The 21,378-nt window shown below is 39.2% G+C and overlaps 1 protein-coding gene across 1 annotated transcript in view; it reads right to left on the reverse strand.

Annotated features, from left to right (window-relative positions):
- TUBGCP5 (tubulin gamma complex associated protein 5) overlaps positions 1-19,436 on the reverse strand; it is a 57,549-nt gene extending 38,113 nt beyond the window's left edge. Inside the window, exons 1-3 of the mRNA XM_052663481.1 lie at positions 19,291-19,436; positions 17,073-17,126; positions 16,852-16,960 (exon numbers count right to left, since the gene is read on the reverse strand). Of these exons, the coding sequence (XP_052519441.1) occupies positions 16,852-16,960; positions 17,073-17,126; positions 19,291-19,436 (309 nt within the window). The remainder of the gene's footprint in view (positions 1-16,851; positions 16,961-17,072; positions 17,127-19,290) is intronic.
- Between the last annotated feature and the right edge of the window lie 1,942 nt (positions 19,437-21,378).

Genomic DNA, 21,378 nt, shown 5'->3' on the forward strand with positions numbered 1-21,378 from the left:
TTCCTCAGCGATCAATGCAAACAAATAGAGGAAAAGAACAGAATGGGAAAGACTAGAGATCTCTTCAAGAAAATTAGAGATACCAAGGGAACATTTCATGCAAAGATGGGCTCGATAAAGGACAGAAACGGTATGGACCTAACCGAAGCAGAAGGTATTAAGAGGTGGCAAGAATACACAGAAGAACTGTACAAAAAAGATCTTCACCACCCAGACAATCACAATGGTGTGACCACTCACCTAGAGCCAGACATCCTGGAATGTGAAGTCAAGTGGGCCTTAGAAAGCAACTCTATGAACAAAGCTAGTAGAGGTGATGGAATTCCAGTGGAGCTATTTCAAATCCTGAAAGATGATGCTGTGAAAATGCTGCACTCAATATGCCAGCAAATTTGGAAAACTCAGCAGTGGCCACAGGACTGGAAAAGGTCAGTTTTCATTCCAATCTCAAAGAAAAGCAATGCCAAAGAATGCTCAAACTACCACACAATTGCACGCATCTCACATGCTAGTAAAGTAATGCTTAAAATTCTCCAAGCCAGGCTTCAGTAATACGTGAACCGTGAACTTCCAGATGTTCAAGCTGGTTTTAGAAAAGGCAGAGGAACCAGAAATCAAATTGCCAACATCCGCTGGATCATGGAACAAGCAAGAAAGTTCCAGAAAAACATCTATTTCTGCTTTATTGGCTATGCCAAAGGCTTTGACTGTGTGGATCACAATAAACTGTGGAAAATTCTGAGAAATGGGAATACCAGACCACCTGACCTGCCTCTTGAGAAATCTGTATGCAGGCCAGGAAACAACAGAACTGGACATGGAACAACAGACTGGTTCCAAATAGGAAAAGGAGTACGTCAAGGCTGTATGTTGTCACCCTGCTTATTTAACTTCTATGCAGAGTACATCATGAGAAATGCTGGGCTGGAAGAAGTACAACCTGGAATCAAGATTGATGGGAGAAAAATCAATAACCTCAGATATGCAGATGGCACCACCCTTATGGCAGAAAGTGAAGAGGAACTAAAAAGCCTCTTGATAAAAGTGAGAGGAGAGCGAAAAGGTTGGCTTAAAGCTCAACATTCAGAAAACAAAGATCATGGCATCCTGTCCCATCACTTCATGGGAAATAGATGGGGAAACAGTGGAAACAGTGTCAGACTTTATGTTTTGGGGCTCCAAAATCACTGCAGATGGTGACTGCATCCATGAAATTAAAAGATGCCTACTCCTTGGAAGGAAAGTTATGACCAACCTAGACAGCATATAGCAAAGCAGACACATTACTTTGCCTGCAAAGGTCCGTCTAGTCAAGGCTATGGTTTTTCCTGTGGTCATGTATGGATGTGAGAGTTGGACTGTGAAGAAAGCTGAGCGCCGAAGAATTGATGCTTTTGAACTGTGGTGTTGGAGAAGACTCTTGAGAGTCCCTTGGACTGCAAGGAGATCCAACCAGTCCATTCTGAAGGAGATCAGCCCTGGGATTTCTTTGGAAGGAATGATGCTAAAGCTGAAACTCGAGTACTTTGGCTACCTCTTGTGAAGAGTTGACTCATTGGAAAAGACTCTGATGCTGGGAGGGGTTGCGAGCAGGAGGAGAAGGGGACGACAGAGGATGAGATGACTGGATGGCATCACCAACTCGATGGACGTTAGGTTTGAGTGAACTCTGGGAGTTGGTGATGGACAGGGAGGCCTGGCGTGCTGCGATTCATGGAGTCACAAAGAGTTGGACATGACTGAGTGACTGAATTGAACTGAAAGCTTATATTCAAGTGACTCAGAAGGCTATGGAAAATAGACTTCACTCTCAAAGGGTGAACACACAAATCTCACATGTTCTAGGACCCAGGGCATAAGCAGCAATTTGAAAGGAGCCTCAGTCAAACCCACCTGCTGATCTTGGACAGCACCCTGAGGACACAGATGCTGGTGGTAGCCATCTTGGAGAGCTTGTTCTATGAGGACATGAGTGCAAGCAAGCACTATCTTGGAGTATTTCTCCAGCCTATTAGCACATGGGGCTTACCTGCCCAACAGCCAATCAGCAACAATCCTAGGACCCCTAGGCAAGCTGCCAGCCATGTGGAGACCAAGGCCCAACTACCAGTGTGTTCAGGACCCAGCCTCACCCACTGGGTGAGCATAGGGACTTCCTGGGTCCTGAAGCCAGCTGTGCCAGGCGCCTACACTGCCCACCAGCAGCTGGCAGACCTAGATGAGGCCAGCTCGTGCAGCCAACCATGCTGAGGATCAGCCCTATGTACTACTGTGCCTACAACAGTTAGCTCACAACACATGTGTCCATGTAGCCCAGAGAGGGGATACGCATAGAGCAAACAGCTCTGGTGACCAGACGGCAGTACTTTGCCAGGGGCCCAAAGACATCTCTTACACAAAGTCACTTTTCCAAGACTGGGAAATATGAGCATTCTACTAATTCTGTTCTAATGAACAGAAATAAAAACAGAGGATTAGGGAAAATGAGGTGACAGAAAAATATGTTCCAAATGATGGAACAAGATAAGATGCCAAAAAAAAAAAAAAAAAGAAGCAATGTGGAGATAAGCAATCTACCTGGTAGAGTTTCCCACACTGTGGAGAAGAAAGAATGAACACAATGAGAAGCATGACAAAAGTTAGAAAACACAAAGAAAAACCAAACGCAGGTAACGAATACAATAATTGAAATTAAAAATACACTAGAAGTAATTCACAGTAGATGAGATGATATAGAGGAATGAATGGATTGATGAAGTATAAGATGGAGTACTGGAAATCATGCAAGCTGAACAACAACAAAAAATTAAAACAAGGATGGTTTAAGAGAGTTCTGGGACAATGTCAAGAATACGAACATTCATATTATAGGGGGAGGTCCCTGAAGAAGAAAGAGAAATGGGCAGAAAACTTATTTGAAGGGATAACAGCTGAAAAATTCTTTAACATGAGAAAGGAAACAGACATCGAGCTCAGAAACACAGAGTTCTAAACAAGATTAACCCAAAGAGATCCACCCGAAGGTACACTGTAATTAAAATACAAAAAATTAAAGCTAAAGAGACAATCTTAAAGTCAATAAAGGAAAAGCAATGTTATTTATGAAGAAATTCTCTTAAGGCTATCAACTGGCTTTTTTGTGGAAACTTTCCAGCCCAGAATGGAGTAGCATGATACATTTAAAGTGATGGAATTTAAAAAAAAAAAACAAAAACCCTACAACCAAGAATACTCTACCCAGCAAGGCTACATTCAGATTTAAAGGAGAGATCAAAAGTTTTACAAATAAGCAAAAGCTTAAAGTGTTCAGCAACACCAAACCAGCTTTTCAAGAATTGTTAAAGGGACTTCTCTTTAAATGGAAAAGATCACAACTAGAGATAGAAAATTACAAAAGGAAAAGTCTCACTGGTAAAGATGAATATACATTAAAGGTAGTAGATCAACCACTTATATAGCTAGTAGGAAGGTTAAAAGATAAAAATAATAAAATGGTCTATATCTACAATTAGTAATTAGTATTAGTCGTTCAGTTGTGTCCAAATCTTTGTGACCCCATGGAATGTAGCTCTTCAGGCTCCTCTGATAAATGATCCATATCCACAATAAGTAATTAAAGGGACACACAAAGCAAAAAGATTTTAAAATATTAAAATGTCAAAAACATTAAATGTTGGGGGATAACACAGGGTTGTGAAATATGTTCCAACTTAAGAGATCAGAAACTTAAAATAATCATGAATATATAAAGTCTGCTATATAAAAATCTCATGGTTATCACACATCAAAACCCTATAATACACACACACAGGAAGAAATTCAAATATTAACACTAAAGATAGTCATCAAATCACAAGAAAAGAAGAAATGAATGACAACCAAAAAAAAAAAAAAAAACCCAGAACAATTACCAAAATGGCAATGAGAACACACCTATATAACTTATTTATTTGTGGCTGTGCTGTGCAGCTTGCCAGATCGTAGTTCTCTGGCCAGGGACTGAACCCATGCTCCTGGCAGTGAAAGCAAAACCACTGGACCAACAGGGAATTCCCTCAGTAATTACTTTAAATATAAATAGACAACAAAGGCTCCAATCTAATGACAAAGTGTGGCTGAATGGATACAAAAACAAAACCTATATAGATGTTGCTCATAAGCGTCTCACTTCAGATCTACAGATGAAACATGTAGATGGAAAGTGAGGAAATGGAGAGAGGATTTCCATACAAATGGAAATTAAAGCTGTGGTAGTACAATTTAAACAAGACAAAAGAGACCTTAAAACAAAGATTGCAAAAGGAGACAAAGGACATTACATAATGACCAAAAGATTAATCCAAGAAGATACAACATCTGTAAATACATAAGAAACCAACTTAGGAAGACCTAAATACAGAAATCAAATAACAAATATAGAAAAAAATGACAGTAACACAATAATAGTAGGGGACATCTTTCCATACATAATGGACAGATCATCTAGACAGAAATAAACTAGGAAACACTGGCCTTAAGTGATACATTAGGTCAGATGGACTTAACAGATATATGTAGGGCATTTCATTCAAAAAAAGCAGAATACACATTCTCCAGGAAAGATCACATACTAGGCCACAAAATAAGACTCAGTAAATTTAAGAAGACTAAAAATCAGTGCAGGCATCTTTTCTGACCACAATGCTATGAGACTAGAAATCAACTACAAAAAAAAAAAATTGCAAAAAAACCCAAAAACAAAACTATGGGAGACTAAATAATATGCTACTAAAGAACCAATGGGTCACTGAGGAAATCAAAGAGGAAATCAAACATATCTAGAGACAAATGAAAAAAGGATATGATTCAAAAATCTATGCAACACAGCAAACACAGTTCTAAGAGGGATGTTTTCAGCAGTACAATCTTACTTCAGAAAAAAGAAAAATATCTAGTAAAGAACATAACCTCACACCTTATGGGAAGTAGAAAAAAAAGAACAAACAAAACCCAAAGTTAGTAAAAGGAAAGAAATTATAAAGATTTACAGCAAAAATAAGTGAAATAGAGACAAAAAAATATAGAAAAGACCAGTGAAACTAAGAGTTGGTTCCTTGAAAAAATAAACAAATTTAATAATTTATCAGACTCATCAAAAAAAGAAAGACCCATGTCAATACAATCAGAAATGGAGAAGCTATAAACCATACCACAGAAATACAAAGGGTAATAAGACACTACACAATGAAGTATACGCCAATAAAATGAACAATCTAGAAGAAATGGACAAATTCCTGGGAATGCACAGTCTCCCAAGACTGAATCAGGAAGAAATAGAAAATACGAACAGACAAATTTCCAGTAATTAAATTCAACTGGTAACCAAAAAGTTTCCAACAAACAAAAGTCTAGGACTAGATGGGTTTACCGGTGAACTCTACCAAATGTTTAAGAAGAGTCAAAATCTATCCTTCTGAAACTATTTCAAAATACTACAAAGGAAGGAACACTTTTGACATCATTCTAGGAGGCCACCATCACCCTGATACCAAAATAAGAGAAAAATATCACACGCAAAAAGAAAATTACAGGCCGATATCACTCATGAACACAGATGTAAAAATGCTCAACAAAATATTCAAATGATACATTAAAAGGGTCATATATCATGATCAACTGGAGTTTATCCCAGGGATTAAGGATGATTCAAATCTGCAAATTGATATGATACATCACATTAATAAACTGGAAAATAAAATTATATGATCATTTCAACAGAAGAAGAAAAAAGCTTTTGACAGAATTTGACATCCATTTATGAGAAAAACTTGTGAAAAAAACATGTATAGACAGAATATACTTCAACATAATAAAGGCCATATATGATATGCCCACATCTAATATCATATTCAAAGGTGACAGCATATTCTCTTAACATCAGACAAAAGACAAGGATGACCAATTTTGTCACTTCTATGCAACATAGTCTTAGCCACAGCAATCAGACAAGGCGAAGAAATAAAAGGAATCCAAACTGGAAAGGAAGAAGTAAAACTGTTACTGCAGATTACATGATAATATATATAAATCCTAAAGATGCCATAATAACACTACTAGAACTATTTCACGAATTCACTAAAGATGCAGTACACAAAATTGATATACAGATAGCTGGTGAATTTCTATACACTAACAACAAACTATGAGAAGGAAAAGTTAGGTAACAATCCCATTTACAATTGCATCAAGAATAAAATACTTAGGAATGAATCTAACTAAGAATGTATAACACCTATACTTGGAAAAAACCCACTGTTGAATGAAACTGAAGATGACACAAAGAAATGAAAAGATCTACAGTTGTTACATATTGGAAGAATTCATACTGTTAAAATGACAACACTAGTCAGCAATCTACAGATTCAATGTATCCCTATCAAAATACCAATGGTACTTTTCACAGAACTACCACAAATAATTCTGAAATTTGTATGGAATCACAAATAAATGTGATTAAATAGCCAAAACAATTTTGTAAAGGAAAAACAAAGCTTGAGGTATCACACTCCCTTATTTCAAACTACACTATAAAGTTACAGTAACCAAAACAGCACGATAATGACAGAGAAATACACACACTGATCAATGGGACAGTGAGCCCAGAGCTGAGCCCAAATGTACGCGGTCTATTATTCTATGACCAAGAAGACGAGAATATACAACGGGGAAAAGACAGCTTCTTCAACAAATGGTGTTGGGAAAACTGCACAGCTACATGCAAAAGAACCAAGGCAGACAACGTTCTTACATTATGCACAAAAAGTAAATGAAAACTGGATTAAAAATCAAATAGAAGACCTGAAACCATAAAACCCTGAAAAAGAAACAGGGAGTACATTGCTTGACATCAGCCTTAGCAATATTTTGGGGGATGCTTCTTAGGCAAGGGAAACAAAGGGAAAAATAAACAACTGGGACTACATCAAACTTAAACACTTTTAAACAACAAAGGAAAATAACAAACTGAAAAGGCCATCTACTGAATGTGAGAAGATATTTACAAACAATATACCTGAAATAGGTTTATATCCAAAATACACAAAGAACTCATATAGCTCAACATAAAAAAAAAAAAAATCAGATTAAAAAAATGGGCAAAGGATCTGAATATACATTTTACCAAAGAAGACATACAAAGGGCCAGACACAGGAAAACATGCTCAACATCAGTCAACATATGGGAAATACAAATTAAAATCACAATGAGATATTGCCTCACACTTGTCAGAATGGTCATATGAAAAAGAAAATTAGAAGTGCTGGAAAAGATGTGGAAAAAAAAGAAGTCTTGTACACTGGTGGTGGGAGTGAAAATTGGTACAGTCACTATGGAAAACAGTATAGCATCCTAAAAAAATAAAAATAGGGAGTTCTGTGGTGGATTCAGTAGTTGGGATTCTGGGCGTCTACGGCCATGGCCCAAGTTCAATCCTTAGTTGGAGAGCCTAACATCTTGCAAGCCAGGTGGTGTAGCCAAAACAAACAAAAAACCCCATAAGATCCAACAACTCCACTGCTTTTGGTATTCATGTGGAGAAAACAAAAACGCTAAATTGAAAGAATAGATGCATCTTCCCTATGCTCATTGTAGTATATTACAACAGCCAAGACATGGAAGAAACTCAGATGTTCACAGATACATGAGTGAGTAAAAAAGAAGTGGCATATAAATACAATGGATATTATTCAGCCATTTAAAAGAATGAAATCTTGACCTTTTTGACAGTAGGGATGAACCTAGAGGATAACATGCTTAAGTGAAATAAGTCAGAGAGACAAAGACAAAGACTGTATCATTTCACTTATAAGTGGAATCTAAAAAGCAAAACACATGAACAAAACCAAATCAAATATAAAAAAAACAGCAACAAAGTCAAAGATACAGAGAATAGCAGCTAACCAAAGAGGAGAGGGATGGGGGATGAGTGAAATAGGTGAGGGAGAGTAAGAGGAACAAACTTTCACTTACACAATAAATGAGTCGTCATGGGGAAGACATGAATAATAGCGGGAACAGTCAATAATATGACAATAACTTTGTATGGTGACACATGGTAACTAGAAATACCAAATCACTGTGTTCTGCACCTGGAACTAACACAGTATTGTAGGTTAACTGCACTTCAATTCATTATAACATGGGCTAATTGTTCTTTTATGCTCCTTCTTACTGAAGCCATTAGTAACCCTTCTGCTCTTCTCCAGTAACATACTGGATACCTTCCAACCTGGGGGGCTCATTTTCTGGTGTCATATCTCTTAAGCTTTTCATACTGACCATGAAGTTCGCCAGCCAAGAATGCTGGAGTAGGTTGCCATTTCCTTCTCCAGGGGATGCCATTTTGTCAGAACTCTTCAGTATGACCCTTCCGTCTTAGGTAGCCTTGCATAGCATGGCTCATAGCTTCATTGAGTTATACAAGTCACTCCAACATGACACGGCTGTGATCCATGAAGGGGAAGAGCGGAGGGTAAATACTAGTAGCTCTAGTAAGAGTGAAGCAAGTAGCTGGGTCAAAGTGGGAATGACACTCAGCTGTGGATGTGTCTGGTGGTGAAATTAAAGTCTGATGCTGTAAGGAACAATACTGCACAGGAACCTGGAATGCTAGGTCCGTGCATCAAGGTAAACTAGATGTGGACAAGCAGGGAACGGCAAAACTGAACACTGACATCTTAGGAATCACTGAACTAAAATGGATGGGAACTATAATTCAGATGACCGTTATATCGACTTTTGTTGTTTAGTTGCTAAGTCATGTCAGATTCTTTGCAACCTCATGGGATGTAGCCCATCAGGCTCCTCTGTCCTTGGGATTTCCCAGGCAGCAATACTGGAGCTGTTTGCCATTTTCTTCTCTGTGGGATCTTCCTGACCCAGGGATCAAACCCACATCACCTGCTTGGGAGGCAGATTATTTACCACTGAGCCACTTGGGAATCTCATCTTTATCTACTACTGTGGGCAAGAATCCCTTTACAGAAATGCAGTAGCTCTCACAGTCAACAAAAAGAGTCAAAAATGCAGTACGTGGGTTCAATCTCAAAAACAACAGAATAACTTCAGTTCATTTCCAAGGCAAACCATTCAACATCACAGTAATCGAAGTCTATGTCCCAACCACTGATGACAAGGAAGCTGAAGTTGATCAGTTCTATGAAGACCTATTGGGGCTTCCCTGGTGGCCCAGTTAGTAAAGAATCTGTCTGTAATGCAGGAGACCCCAGTTCAATCCCTGGGTTGGGAAGATCCCCTGAAAAAGGGAATGTCTATCCACTCCAGTATTCTTGCCTGGAGAATTCCACACATAGAGGAGACTGGCAGGCTACAGTCCATGGAGCTGTGAGGAGGTGGACACGACTGAGCAAATAGGACTACTACTACACTATGAAGACCTACAACACCTTCTAGAACTAACAACAAAAAAGATCTCCTTTTCATCATAGGAGATTTGAATGCAAAAGAAGGAAGGCAAGGGATACCCAGAATAACAGGCAAGTTTGACCTTGGAGTACAAAATGAAGCAAGGCAAAGACTAACAGTAGAACAAAGGAAATACCCTCTTCCAACAACCCAAGAGATGACTCTATACATGGACATCACCAGATGGTCAATACCAAAATCAGAATGATTATGTTCTTTGCAGGCAAAAATGGAGAAGCTCTATACAGTCAGCCAAAACAAGACCTGGAGCTAACTGTGGCTCACATCATGAATTCCTTATTGCAAAATTCAGGCTAAAATTGAAGAAAGTAGGGAAAACCATTCAGGTATGACCTAAATCAAATCCTTCATGATTATACAGTGGAAGTGACAAATAGATTCAAGATGAGATCTGGTAGACAGAGGGCCTGAAGAACTATACAGAAGGAGGTACATAACACTGTACAGGAGGCAGTGACCAAAAAAAACCACCCCAAAGAAAAAGAAATGCAAGGAAGTAAAGTGACTGTCTGAGGAGGCTTTACAAACAGCTGAAGAAAGAAGAGAAATGAGAGGCAAAGGAGAAAGGGAAAGATATACCCAATGGAATACACAGTTTCAGAGAACAGCAAGGAGAGATAAGACGGCCTCCTTCAACGAACAATGCAAAGAGATAGTGGAAAACAAAAGAAGGAGAAAGACCAGTGATCTCTTAAGAAAACAGGAGATATCAATGGAACACTTCACACAAGCATGGGCATGAAAAAGGAGAGAGACTGTTAAGAACCTAGCAGAAACAAAAGAGATTAAAAAGAGGTGGCAAGATTACAAAGAATCATAGAAAAAGGTCTTCAGTTCAGTTCAGTTCAGTTCAGTCACTCGGTCGTGTCTGACTCTTTGCGACCCCATGAATCGCAGCACGCCAAGGCCTCCCTGTCCATCACCAACTCCCGGAGTTCACTCAAACTCACGTCCATCAAGTCGGTGATGCCATCCTGCCATCTCATCCTCTGTCGTCCCCTCCTCCTCCTGCCCCCAATCCCTCAGCATCAGTCTTTTCCAATGAGTCAACTCTTCGCATGAGGTGGCCAAAGTACTGGAGTTTCAGCTTTAGCATCATTCCTTCCAAAGAACACCCAGGGCTGATCTCCTTTAGAATGGACTGGTTATGACTTGGATTACCACGCCGATGTGGTCACTCATTGAGAGCCAGAAATCCTGGAGTATGAAGTCAGGTGGGCCTTAAGAACATCACTACGAACAAAGCTAGTGGAGGTGATGGAATTCCAGCTGAGCTATCATAAAAGATGATGCTGTGAAAGTGCTACACTCAGTATGTCAGCAAATTTAGAAAACTCAGTAGTGGACACAGGACTGGAAAAGGTCAGTTTTCATTCCAATGCCAAAGAAGGGCAATGCCAAAGACTGTTGCATCTACCATACAATTGTGCTCATTTCATATGCTAGCAAGGTTATGCTCAAAATTCTTCACATGAGGCTTCAGCAGTACATGAACCAAGAACTTCCACATGTATAAGCTGGGTTTAGAAAAGGCAGAGAACCAGAGATCAAATTGCCAACATCTTTTGGATCACAGAAAAAGCAAGAGAATTTCAGAAAAACATCTACTTCTGATTCACTGACTACACTAAAGCCTTCAACTATGTGGATCACAACAAACTGTGGAAAATTCTTAAGGAGATGGAAGTCCCAGACCACCTTACCTGTCTTTTGAGAAACCTGTATGAAGGTCAGGAAGCAACAGTTAGAACTGGACATGGAACAACGGGCTGGTTCCAAATTGGGAAAGGAGTACAACAAGCCTGTATACTGTCACCCTGCTTATTTAACTTATATGCAGAGTACATCATGCGAAATGCTGGGCTGGATGAATCACAAGCTGGAATCAAGACTGCTGGCAGAATTATCAACAACCTCAGATATGCAGATGACACCACTCTAATGGCAGAAAGTGAAGAGGAACTAAAGAGCTTTTTGATGAGAGTGAAAGAGGATAGTGAAAAAGCTGTCTTGAAACTCAAAAGATTCAAAAGACTAAGATTATGGCATCTGGTATCATCACTTCACGGCAAATATGAAGATCCCCTGGAGAAGGAAATGGCAACCTACTCTAGTATTCTTGCCTGGAAAATCCCATGGACAGAAGAGCCTGACAGGCTACAGTTATGGGGTCTCAAAGAGTAGGACATGACTGAGCGACTTCACTTCAAACTTCTTCAATATCCCCTTCAATTTATGTGCTGAAACTAACTCCTAATGCAATGGTACTTGGAGACGGGCCTTTGGGAAGTAATCAGCTCCTGAGGGTGGAGCACTGGTCCAACGGGCTAAAAGCAGAGAGCTCCTGTCTTCACATGAGGACACAGAGAGAAGGCAGCCACTGACAAGCTGGGAACAGTCCTTACCAGCAATCCCAAAGTGGCCAGCACCTTGCTCTTAATTTCCAGTCTCCAAAAGTATAAGGAAATAAATTTCTGTTTTTAAGTCACTGAAAGATCAGTGTGTGGTAATTCTGTTATGGTAGTCTGAGCTTACTAAGGCATATGGACAGAATTCAAGGCAAAAAACATAGGAATATCTCAAAGACACAGAAAAAGATTTGACAATTCACAATTAAAAAAAAACCTTGCGGTCGATTAAAAATAAAAAGGAATATCCTCTTTCTGATAAAGAACACCTGTAAAAAACCTGAAACTAAAGCTTTTCCTTTAAAATTGGGAACAAGGCAAATATGCAGACTTTGTCTTCTGTGCAGCATTGTATTGGACCACCTGCAATAAGACAAAAAACAAAAAAAAATCTCCCACTGGAATGGAAGAAGTCAAACTGTCTTTATTCAGAGATGACACAATCCTATATGTAGAAAATACTAAGGAATTCAGAAGAAAATTACTAGAATAAATGAGTTTAGCAAGGCTAGGTATATAATAAACAAACTGCAAATGAATTTAAGAAGAAAAGTTCCACTCATAATAGCACCAAATAGAATAAAATATTTAGAAATATATATAAAAGAAATGCAAGATTTGTACATGAAAAAATAAAAATGATGAAAAACATTTTAAATGATCTAAGTAAATGAAGAGTCCATATTCACAGATTAACAGATATAATATTGGTAAGATTGTGTATTAGTTTCCTAAGCGTTCCTTACCAAATTTTACAAATCATGTGGCTTAAAACAAAGAGATTTACTCTCTCTCAGTTCTGGAGGCTGGACGTCTTAGTCAACATGCTGGCAGTCCAAGCTCCCTATGAAGGCTCAAGGGAAGACTTCTTCCTTGACTCTTCCTAGCTTCTCATGGTTGCTAGGAATCTTTGGCTTTCCTTGACTTGTAGCCACATTGTTCCAGTCTCTGCCTCTTTCACTGCATAGTGTAACACTATGTGCATCTCTGTGTTAAAATTCCTATTTTCTTATGAGAATATCAATCACTGAATTAATCCAGTTTAACTTCATTTCAACTTGCTGACACTGTCAAAGACCCTATAGTAAGATTATCAGGGGCTAAGACTTGAACACATCTTTCTGGGGGACACAACTCAACCTAACAAATGACAATACTTTCCGAATTGATCTATGGATTCAATGCAATCCCTGACAAAATCCACCTGGCTTTTGCAGAAATTTAGTTGACCCTACAATGTGTATGGAAATTCAAAGGCTCTAAAATAGACAAAACAGTTTTGAAAAAGAAAAAAACTGGAGGACTTTTATAATCTAATTCCAAAGCTTAAAAGCCACAGTAACAAAGACAGTATGGTATTTACGTAAGGATAGGCATACAGATTAATCAAACGATTGAGAACTTGTAAATCCTTACACATATGGTCAATTTGTTTTTGACAAAGTTGCCAAGACAATTCAAAAGGAAAAGAATAGTTTTTTCAACAAATGGTAATAGGATGGATAAATATATTCAAGCAAAAACCAAAAAACTGTAAATCCCATCCTCACAACATATACAACAATTTACTCAAAATGGACCATGAATCTAAATGCAAGTGCTAAAACTACTAGAAGAAAACCTCAAAGAAAAGTCTTTGGGTTAGGCAAAGATATGACATCAAAAGCATGATAAGTAAAATGGACTTCATTAAAATGAGAAACTTTTGAGTTTCAAAAACAACCACCCATAAAATGAAAAAAAAAAAAAACCACTCATAGAATGAAAAGATAAGGTAGGGCCTAGAAGAAAATACCTGTAAGTCACTTTCCTGATGAAGAACTTGCATGAGAACCACATAAACAACTCTGACAATTAATAAGACAAGCAATCCGACTTTAGAATGGTTAGAAGAACTGAGTGAACATCACAGAGGCAGATAAATGGTACATGAAAAAATCATTAGGTCAGTACTTGTCTGGGGTTGGGTGCAGGCACTGATTGCAAAAAAAATAAAAAACTGATTTAAGAAGAACTTCTGGGGTGATGGAAATGTTTTAAAACTGGACTGTGGTTGCATAACTTTATTTATTAAAAATAAATTCCTCCATGGTAAGCTGTGTATCAGTAAAGCTGAAAAAAAATATGAAGTTATTGCTGCACCCCAACATCCATGTCAGAGATGCCACAGCAAAGGAGAAAAGGGCAACCAACTGTCTGTGAAAGTGGGGCAGGAGCCAAGGACAGAGATGAATAGCAAGGCCAAAAAGAACACAGAGATTATTCCTGCAGTATCTATTGTCTACTCTCGTCTAGGTGCTGAGAACAAATCAGAAGCAAAGCCCCACGCCTGTAAAACTCTATTGAGGAGAAAGGAAATAAACAATAACAAACACAATAAAAAGTTAAATATATAGAATCTATAGATGGTATTTGAATTTTGATAATCAATGATGAGATTCCTCAGGCAGAAAAGGAAGGTCAGGTACAGGACATAGGATGTGCCACAGAAGAATTAGGGAATATGGTCCCACTGTATTCAGTGAGCCCTAAGGTGGGGGTGTACAGAAAAATAACCAGAGATGGCCAATGAAAAAGTCAAAATAGGAATCAGAAGTAACACTCATCTTTTCATTTAATTATTCTGCACCACTCTGGTATTTTCACTGGTACAGATGAAACTTAGATTTGCCTGGCAAAAAAATGACAGAAACCAGTAAGTACTGATCATGGTCTTATGGGACTAACATAACAGTACTTGGCACGTAGTAAATGCACTAAAAATGCTTGCCATTATGTTTATTATTAATATGGTGTCACAGTGCCTAAGCTATATACTTCACTTAGTTTATTTAACTTAAACGCAGAGTACATCATGGGAAATGCTGGGCTAGATGAATCACAAGCTGGAATCAAGACTGTCAGGAGAAATATCAACAATCTCAGATACACAGATGATACCATTCTAATGACAGAAAGTGAAGAGGAACTAAAGAGCCTTTTAATGAAGGTGAAAGAACAAAGTGAAAAAAAGCTAGCCTGAAACGCAACATTCAAAAAACACTAAGATCATGGCATCTGGTCCAAATACTTTATGGCAAACAGAAGGGAAAAAAGTGGAAACAATGACAGATTTTCTTTTCTTGGGCTCCAAAATCACTGTGGATGGTAACTGCAGCCATGAAATTAAAAGACGCTTGCTCCTTGGAAGAAAAGCTATGACCAAACTAGACAGTGTATTAAAATCAGAGACATTACTTTGCCAACCAAGATCCATACAGTCAAAGATATGGTTTTTTTCGGTAGTCATATATTGATGTAAGAACTGGATGATAAAGGCGGCTGAGCACCAAAGAACTGATGCTTTTGAACTGTGGTGTTGGAGAAGACTCTTGAGAGTCCCTTGGACTGTAAGGTGATCAAACCAGTCAATCTTAAAGGAAATCAATTCTGAATATTCACTGGAAGGACTTACGCTGAAGTTGAAGCTCCAATACTTTGGCCACCTGATGTGAAGAGCCAACTCATTGGGAAAGACCCTGATGCTGGGAAAGATTGAAGGCACAAGGAGAAGGGGATGACTGAGGACAAGATGGTTGGATGGCATTACTGACTCAATGGACATGAATTTGAGCAAGCTCCAGCAGATGAAGGACAGGGAAGCCAAGTGTGCTGCAGTCCATGGGGCTACAGAGTGAGACAGGACTTAGTGACTGAAGAACAAGAAGTGCCTAAATTATTAAGCTCTACAGTCCACTCAGAAAGCTACACAAAGTGAATCAAGAAGAGACATAAAAAAAGATTTGTCTCCTTTTTTAAAACGGTCCTTGCAGGAACAATACATGGAAGTGCTTACTAATCTTTAGGGCATGGATTCACAGCACTGCAGTTCTCTCTCTTCCAGAAATACCTTTATAGGCCTTCCTAAAATTGATGGACAGTTTTAAAAATTATCTAAAGCTCTTTCTCAGGTCACCAATTCAGTGTAAAGAGAGGGAAAGCCTATCAGTAACAGACTATTCCACAAGGACTGTGAAGACTGACTTGATATATGTAGGCACAAAGAGTTAATTTGGGAGGACTGGGTTGTCCAAACCCTGCACATCTCAAAGATCTTTAGGACTGATCCTTGACTGGCTCCTGAGATATTCTCCTAGCCCTTGGAATACCCTGTTAGTACAGTGTATTTATATGGCAGTCTTTGGGCCACACTATATCAGTCTGACCAGACAGTTTATGCTAACAATGTGACTTATGGTGAATAATTTTGCAGGCCTGAAGTCCTTGGTTTGACCTCTGGGGAGATTGAGTAGCTAAGCATATTCATGTGACTGACCCCCAAAAAAACCCTGAACACCAAGACTCAGGAGAGTTTCCCTGGTTTGCAACATTTTGTCATTGAGAAAATTAGGTGCATCCCTCTGCAACTGCACTGGGAAGGGACATCTGGAAGCTTGTACCTGGTTTCTCCTGGACTTTGCCCTATACCTTTCTCCTTTGCTTATCTGTATTCTTTCACTACAATAAGCCATACAATAAGGATAGCAGTTTTCTTTCTGGAGTTCTGTGAGTTATTCTAGTGAATCATTGAGCCTAAGGGGTGGTTTTAGGGACACATGACTGAATATGGAAGAGCTTAGAACAGCACCTAGCATCTAGTGAGCAATATACCAATAATTATATTGCAAAGTGCTCAGAAGTCATTGAAAAGTTTTAAGAAAGCTAGAAGTGCTATTATTTCTTCCAATCTTTGATCTCAATTTCCACAGTAGATTGGGGCCAACATGATTAAACATGAATATACTTCTTTAATCACAAGCCTGAGACACAGTGGATTTTATGTCAATTTCCAGCAGATGGTGATTCTAGTCGGTGGACAATAGTAAAATAGAATGAATGTCTAAATGTTAATAGAATCAGGCTGACAATAATCAGATTAGAAACAGTAAAATACAGCAGAGATTTCACAATATAGCATACCTTGAATTCCTTTATGCTTGGAAGCGATGCATTTAGAAATTCTTCAGTTAATCTCTTCCAACTAGCAGCTTTGCTTAGATCGGAATGAATGATGAATTTTTCATAAATCCTAGAATGTTAAAAAAAATCAACTAACAACTAAAAAGCTGTATTAATAAAAAGGTCTGTAAGATACATAGATATCTGAACATGCACATATATATACATATAAACTGACTTACCCTTCTATTGTCTTTTGTACTTTGTGGCTATTGACATCTAAGAAACGATGAAATCTAAAAGAGAAAATGTGATTCTTATATCAATCGTGTCATAAAGCTAAGTTGACTAGTCTCACGGTCCAACACATTGCCCCCCAAACACACTATACTCAGTTATGTGTTTCCAGTGAGTGCACCTCTCTCCCTGTATCACCTCTGTCATTCATGCAAACAACCAGTCAACCTAAGACTGCTCAAGCATCCTTTCCTTATGACACAGATTGTCTTGAGTTTCCCAACTCTGTCCTCTGGCTCCTCTCTCTTTCCATAATGCCCTGTGTGTAAGTCCAGCACAGCACATCCCTGTTAGCAGGGTTTCCTAATCTTTTTATGCCATTGTGAAGGCCCATGAATCCTAGGGATCCCGTCTCAGGATAAAATGAAACAGAAAGGAAGCCAAGCATACTGAAATACACTTTTGAAATATTTTTTGAAGTCTGTGATATAGTGAGACATATTTCTTTGTTAAAACATTAAATAACAAGATCTAGAAGTGGGTTCATAACTACATAACAGTAAATAAGATTTATTAGAAATATCTGCAGTAATTACAATATGACAGTGAAATATGTGATTTCTACTGGTGACACAGTACATAAGCTATTACTTCTTGTTGCTTTCACTCATAATTGAAGGAAATGCTACTTTTTAGCTAGAGGTTAGTATAATTTTCTTCTTGTCCAAATCTGTTATATCTGAATTCTACTATTAATATATTCAGACCCTCAGGTTAAGAAGTTCTGTTCTACATCATATGTAATAATTTTTGTCTGTCTTATTTAAGAATAGAAGCTGTATTGCACCTGTCTGTGAATTTCTAAGGCCTAGAATGTGGCCTCAATTTTTAAAAATATAAATATGAATTGTTCATTTTTCTGATGGATTAAAGCATCACAAAACTACAATATAGCTCACTCAACTCTTGTTTTCCATCTTTTAGTGGAAGCCACACAACCTGTACTTAAAAGAAGTAAATTACACTACTAATTAAAATATCTAATTCTAACCTAGCAAATGGCTGAATGAAATACTATTTTACCTATAAATTTAGTTTCTCAATGTGTAAAAGGCATTAGTAACTGCTAAGCTCTCCTAACTCTAAAATGATGTCTGCTTACCTACTGTCATTTAGATATACTAACAGAAAAATTATTTGGGATAGGACATTTAAGTTTCTCTTAATATGACCTATTCTCTGAATATCACCTATTAAGGAATTGTTATATTTATGTTACACTTAAGAATTGAGTATTTTATTTCAAAAACGGGGCCGTTTAGACTCATCTATTCTTATTATAAACCAAGTGGGCACTTTATGTGTGATCATTAAGGTTGATAAAAAGATTACCGATTTCGAAAAACTGTTTACCATTCAAGAAGACTTCTTTCGACATTAAACAGGCAGAAGATTAACAATGACTACCATTCTTCTAATAATAATTTCATTACAGGTAATGATCATAATTGATTTACATGTCCCATAAGGGAAAATGATAGCTCTGATTTCACCTAAGTACCTAATCTGAATAAATCTTTTAAAATTAATTACATAAAAAACCGTATTAAAAGTTGCATTGGACCTCGAATACTCTATGCCAAGAACTGTTTTAGGCGCTGGGATAAGAAACGAACAAAATAAACGAAGATCCCTACTTTGGTGGAGCTTATATTCTGCATGACGGTGGGGGTGGAGACAAACAATAACAACAAATGAGTTATCCAATGTGTTATGCTTCGCGTTTTGGAAAAAAAGAGCAGGGTAAGAAATACGGAGTGGTCCGAGCAGAGAGGGAGTCAGTGAGAATAGGGTGTGACCATTACTTTGCTCTAAAATTTTACTCAACCAACCACTCAAAAAATTGATGGGCAGGGGCCCGCGCTAAGCGCAGTGGGCGGAGCAGGGAACCGGACTGTCAGAACTCTTCACTAGGAGAATGATCGGAGGACGACCCCCAGCAACCCACAACCCACTGTTTGAGCTAAGCCTGGCGTGTCCCAGTCCACGGAATAGCAAAGAGTCGAACACGACTGAGCGACTGAACTGATCACCGCCTCGGGCATCCAGAATGCACGAAGGCATTAAGCTGCTGGAGCGGCAAAGCGCGCCGGGACTCTGCCGGTCGTGCAACAAAACTCGCCAGACCCCTTCCCTTCCCCGGCTGCGATGCCGCGTCCACACCTGAAGTTTGACCAGGCGAAGTGCAAAGCGAGCTGGAAGTTGGGGTCCGCTTCGTCCTGGACGCCCGCCACAAGGCGAACGAGCTCGCGCACGTCGCGCTCTTGTCGTCTATCCAGCCGACTCCAGGACGGCGGCAGCGACGCCATACCTCCCGCGCTCCCGCCGTCCTTCGCGAGGTTGCGCCAGCTCTCGCGCGAGTTCGAGCTGCGGCCGCGTTGCGCGTTTCCCTCGCGAGAGTTCGCGCTGCAGTCACGTTGAGCCTTGGGTCTGGTTCTGGTCGGTGGCAGGGTTGTGAGTGTCGTCAAAGGAGAAGCAGTTATTATTAATTTACTGATAATAGTCTTTGACTGACTTTGGTTGATGGTCTAACGCCTGGTGTTTCAAGAACAGCCACTTCTCATTCAGTGTATCGGTTTGCACAGTTTTTAGCTACCACCCATCGTCAGTTGTCCATCATTCAGTTTCTCCTAGAGGTGATATCCAGTGGTCTTTGGATTCCGCTCTGCCTACATGGGCCGCACTACGTGGCACGCACTACAGCAGGTGTAAAGAAAGCGCGTTGTCCCGCACATAGACTGAGCGCCTTGCCTCCTGCGACTCCCAGTGGGCCAAGGAGGACTTATTAAACAACACTGGCCGAAAGTGGAGTAGTGCTTTTGTTGTTGTTCGTAATTAAAACTGTACTTTTAAACTGTTTATGTAAAGAATTGCTCATAACCATTACAAGACTTGTTGCATAAAACGTTTAACTTTTTTTTCTTTTAGGGATCTACTAGGTTTTCATGTGGTTTGTTACATTGCATTGCTCTAGCTGTTTGGGCTGTCATAACAAAATACCATAGACTGGATGGCTTGAAAACAACAGAAATTTATTTCTCATAGTTCTGCAGGCAGCAATTTGAGATCCACGTGCCGGCATGATTGGGTGAGGGCCCTCTTCCTCGAATCAGAATTCTGGTTGTGTTTTCACATGATGAAACGGGCAAGGGAACTCGCTGGGGTCTCTTATTAGGGCACTCATTCCATTCTCAAGATCTCCACCATCCTTTTCTAAACACCTCTCAAATACCATCATGTTGGGCATTAAGATGTCAAATTATTAATTTTGAGGGTGCACAAACACCCAGACTATAGCAACTACCTAAAACATAGACTGCACACAACTGAATAAATCCCATAAGAAGGGGGAAATCATAGAAGTAGAAATGATTCCGTGAAGAAATTTGTACCTTCTCCCTGGGGCAATCTTTTCTACTCCAGTCTCAACTATCATCTGTGTGTTTATAACTCTCAGATTTGCGTGTGCAACCCACATTTTTCTTAGCACTCCAAATCTAAAATTGCTTATTGTACACTTCCAGAAATGAACATACACACTTGGCATGTGTCTCTCCTGACTCCCTATCGAGCCAGTTGGTCTTGACCTCTGGAGGGAGACCTAGAAAACTTTCCATAGTGTGCTCCCAATGACAGACCCAGTAGGGACTGAGCTACTCTCACACACCTCCCTGGCTGGCGTAGGCCAATGTTCCCTTTCAAGGAAAGGAGTTGGAGCCTCATTCAGAATACCACTGGGCCCCAGGTGTCCTCTGTGGGCCTCTAAGGCTGGGGACATGGAAATACTTTTGGAAAGAATATGCGAAGCAAGAACAGCAAACAGGCTGGGTGCACTACCACATGTCATTTACTGGTCTAGGCCAACGCAGTCCTCCAGAGTGGCCTCTATATAAATTTTCTGAACGTGTACTCAAAGACCTTGCTTATTTAACTTATATGCAGAGTACATCATGCAAAATGCCAGGCTGGATGAAGCACAAGCTGGAATAAAGATTGCTGGAAGAAATATCAGTAACCTCAGATATGCAGATGACACCATCGTTATGGCAGAAAGCAAAGAAGAACTTAAGAGCCTCAATGAAAGTGAAAGAGGAGAGTGAAGAAGCTGGCTTAAAACTCAACATTCAAAACAACAAAGATCATGGCATCTGGTCCCATCACTTCATGGCAAATAGATGGGGAAACAATGGAAACAGTGACAGACTTCATTTTCTTGGGCTCTAAAATCACTGCAGATAGTGACTGAAGTCA

Source organism: Budorcas taxicolor, chromosome 2 (genome assembly GCF_023091745.1).
Source record: "Budorcas taxicolor isolate Tak-1 chromosome 2, Takin1.1, whole genome shotgun sequence".
NCBI lineage: Eukaryota > Metazoa > Chordata > Mammalia > Artiodactyla > Bovidae > Budorcas > Budorcas taxicolor.